Genomic DNA, 3,639 nt, shown 5'->3' with positions numbered 1-3,639 from the left:
AGAGGCAGAAACGAGCTATACCCGAATCCAAATAAGCATGTCGCAATCACTTGCAGGAAAATCATTTTTAACCACTACAATTAAACTCACTCAACTTGCAATCAGCATCGTACAGGTCATGGTAGAACATACGGCAATAACAGAGGGCTGTATCACAGCTCGCCTAATCTGTAAAATTAGGAGTAATCGTATAGGGAGATGCTCTTGTCATCTGAAGCGCTGGCGAGACGGCCAGCACGGACTCCTTCCCCTCCCGGTGGCCGGAATGCAACGGCCCAGACCTGGTCTGAGTGGTTGCTCATGGTCTGAACTGACGCCCTCGCATTGATGTCCCAGAGCCGGACGGTGCGGTCGCTGGAGCCTGTCGCCACCGCCATGCCATCCGGGCTCATGTCGATGCTCAGCACCCAGCTCGCATGACCCGACATGGCCCCGATCAGGCCCTTCTCCTTGGCATCGTAGATGTGGATGTGGGAGTCGTCACATCCGGTCAAGAGCACGTGGGGGTCCACCGGCGAGAACACCATGGACCTCACTGGCATGTGGTGCCCCTCCAGGTGGTGGAGGAACTTCATGCGGACCGCATCATACACCGCAATCGTGCCATCCATGGATCCACATGCTAAGAGCTTGCCATCTGGACTCCAGGCCACTGAAAGAACAAACTTGCCGCTGCCTGTTTTATCGGGGTGAGCTCCCTCTGGACGCGGAACAGGAAGGCTGGCAATAGGTTGCCACTTCTCCGTGTCCCAGAGTTTTACTGATCCACTGCCACCACCAGCTGCAGCCAGAGCAACACCCTGACAAGGAAATCATTTCATTCATCTGTTATTTGACAAGTGTATACAAATTGACAGAGTGATTCCACCGTAATCAGAAAAACCAGGGCAATTAATTCACAGGTTTCCTTCATAGTATGTGCTAGCTAATTGGTTACAGTGCCATCCTATATACATACATAGTCAAGGTTTCGGACAAAGTGGCATATGTTGATTGCGCTGTCAGATCACAAAAGACTCAAGCAACAACCACTAGCCCACCAAAATATATCGACTGCATATGGAATAAAATCATGTCAAACTAGATATAGATCATGCATGTTCAGAACATATTAAATTTAATCTGTAAAAGTAAAGTACACATTCGTAAAGTATGGAACAGAAATCACTTTAGAGTTAACACTATACGCTATTGCTGCCATTTCCAGCAAGAAACAGTGAGTAGCACTAGAAAATAAAATCATCTCACAAAATTCAGTACGATTGTGAAAGTAACAATGTGATTCATAAACAAGAGATGTAACAGAACGGACAACAGCTTACTTTGGCACATTATTTCAAATGTGGACTATGTAAGTATTTGTTAACCAGCTTAGTGAGGCCCCAAAACAATACTGCAGAAAGATGAACTCCAATCATGATTAATTTAACCCCACAATTATCTGCTTTGTTCCTTAGGCTATGTTTGGTAGCAAAGTATTAGAAAAACTGAAGTATTGAAAACTACAATCTTTTTGTCAGTGGGTACAAAATACCACAGTTTTGACATAGAAAGCATAGTACAGTACAACATAAACTTCACAGCGTAGAAAACAGAAGCTAATAGGTTGAATCACAAAACATACAAGCTTGCAGCCTCTAACCAAGTTATCTCACTAAATCAATGCAACAATGGAAGTAAATATTCAGTACGTACCTAAAATAGAAGACAAGGCTGGCATGTCATAAAATGCAGGCCAGTGCACCACACTGCTTTCCTAAATTGACAACTGCAAACCTCTCCCGCTACATGATTTTTGGATACACGCAAATCATCAATGGCTTACTGTAGCAAATTGGACCCGTGGCATAGTTATCATAAAAGCAGTCTTGTTTCCTTCTCATTTTTCTAAACCTACTAAAACAACAACGAGATGTCCAGCCAGGACACTATTTTCCCAGGGCATTCTATACTGAAACGTAGTAAAACACTAAAACTACAGCACTATTTGAAAGAAGCCCACAAATTTCTTCGGTTTCACCCCTCAAGTAGACTTAGTAAGAAGCAAAGCACAATGTAAACCTACAAACTCGTCAACAACCCAAACCAGGTGGTTCTATCATGGCATTCTGTGCCCAAATCAACCAAAGCTACGATAGCATTTCACTGAAGGCGCACACCTTACAAGCATCTCTCAGTCACTCAACCTCTTGGCAGTAACAACTTGTGAGCAAGATCACGGAGGAAAAGGAAGACACAAAGCCAGCGCCATACCTTGGGGTGGAACTGGACGCCCCAGACCTCGGAGGGCGCGGCATCGAGCGTGGCGACGGATGCGCCGGAGTCGACGTCGAAGACGCGGACGTGGCTGTCGATGGAGACCGCGGCGGCTATGACCCCGGCAGGATGCGCCGCGAGGGATATCACTCCGAGCGCGTGCCCTCCCGCCGGGGGGGACGCGGCGGCGAGGTCGTCGGGTTGCCAGGCGCGGACGGTCTCGTCGATGGAGCCGGTGAGGAGCAGCGCCGTGGGGCGGTGGTCAGCAGCGGGCACCCACGCGGCCGCCCAGATCGAGTCCTCGTGAGCTCCGTCCACCGACTTGAGCCCCGCAAGCTTCATCGCACCCTCTCTTCTCTCTCACGAACCAAACCCTAGGTGTTTGATCTGACTGCTGAGGGGAGGGGAGCTGGGAGGGGTTCCTGGGTTTCGGAAGAGGTTTATTAGAAAAACGAAGGAAAGAAAAGGGCAAATCTGGCTTTTTCGAGAAAAACAAATGTGGCTGAGTAGCTGGACCCCTCGTGCATCCGTGCATGCATAGTTAAAAAAACCAGACCGGCGGTCGAACCGAAAAAACCCCGGAACCGAAGGCCTCAACGGTTTTTTAAGTTAATAAGACCGTTCTGCAATCAGACCAGAGAAAACCGGTCAAACAGGCTGGTTTTTTGGAAAACCGGTGAAAAACCGGGCCATTGAACCAGGAAAAACCAAGAATTTTTTAATAAAAATTGGGAGAAGTGGAATTCAATCCCAGGACGTGTGAGTAGTACGCGGGGCATGCCCACAACCCAATAACCAACTCGATTGTGCTACTTTGTTGACCACTACATGGAAATAATTTTATTTGATCATTGTTTCGCACTATATTAGCACATATATTACTCAACAAATATTTTTTATTGCTTAAAAACCGACAATCAAACCGGTGAACCGGCGGTCCGACCAGTAAAAACCTGAACCGATAACCTTTCCGGTTCGATTTCCAGTTTGATTTTTTAAACTATGGGTGCATGGGCGTTGTTACGAATCATTGGACTGATACCCTCCCACGCCGTCGGACCGACGACACTGCATTCGTTGATCTGTCACAGCAGAACAGTCCCCATCCGGCAATGCAGCGCCGCTCATGTTGTCGGACTGGTGTTCCTATCCAGAGATGCTCCAACGCAACAATCGAGGCCCGACGATGTTTCATCGCAGCACCGACGCCAGCGAGGCCACCACAGCAAGGATGATGCTGCAAAAAAACAGGTGAGCCCCTGATTGGAACATCCACTCCAACTTTGTCGTCGTCCTAAAAAACAACAATCGTCACAACTCAGCAGCCCCCTCCTCGCAGTTATGCATGGCTCTGCCCTCGCCGCGACAGCAGCAACTTCGCCG

At 48.1% G+C, this 3,639-nt stretch overlaps 1 protein-coding gene across 1 annotated transcript; it reads right to left on the bottom strand.

The window, feature by feature from the left end:
- LOC119295863 (WD repeat-containing protein VIP3-like) lies at positions 1–2,688 on the bottom strand. Its single transcript, XM_037574307.1, has 2 exons — positions 2,254–2,688; positions 1–800 (listed from the first exon to the last, which is right to left on the bottom strand). The coding sequence occupies exons 1-2, from the start codon at positions 2,596–2,598 to the stop codon at positions 177–179; spliced, it is 969 nt and encodes a 322-aa protein (XP_037430204.1). The 5' UTR covers positions 2,599–2,688; the 3' UTR covers positions 1–176.
- Positions 2,689–3,639: the final 951 nt, after the last annotated feature.

The sequence above is a fragment of the Triticum dicoccoides genome, chromosome 4B (assembly GCF_002162155.2).
Source record: "Triticum dicoccoides isolate Atlit2015 ecotype Zavitan chromosome 4B, WEW_v2.0, whole genome shotgun sequence".
In the NCBI taxonomy this organism is placed as follows: Eukaryota; Viridiplantae; Streptophyta; class Magnoliopsida; order Poales; family Poaceae; genus Triticum; species Triticum dicoccoides.
The sequence above is the reverse complement of the archived record's forward strand: the minus strand, read 5'-3'. Positions and strand labels throughout refer to the sequence as shown.

Bases quoted from the DNA above. Each gene is read 5' to 3' on its own strand.
- LOC119295863 (XM_037574307.1), bottom strand. From the start codon at position 2,598: ATGAAGCTTGCGGGGCTCAAGTCGGTGGACGGAGCTCACGAGGACTCG. The intron at 801-2,253 runs GTATGGCGCTGG...TTTCCTTGTCAG, and splicing joins GCGTCCAGTTCCACCCCAAG to GGTGTTGCTCTGGCTGCAGC.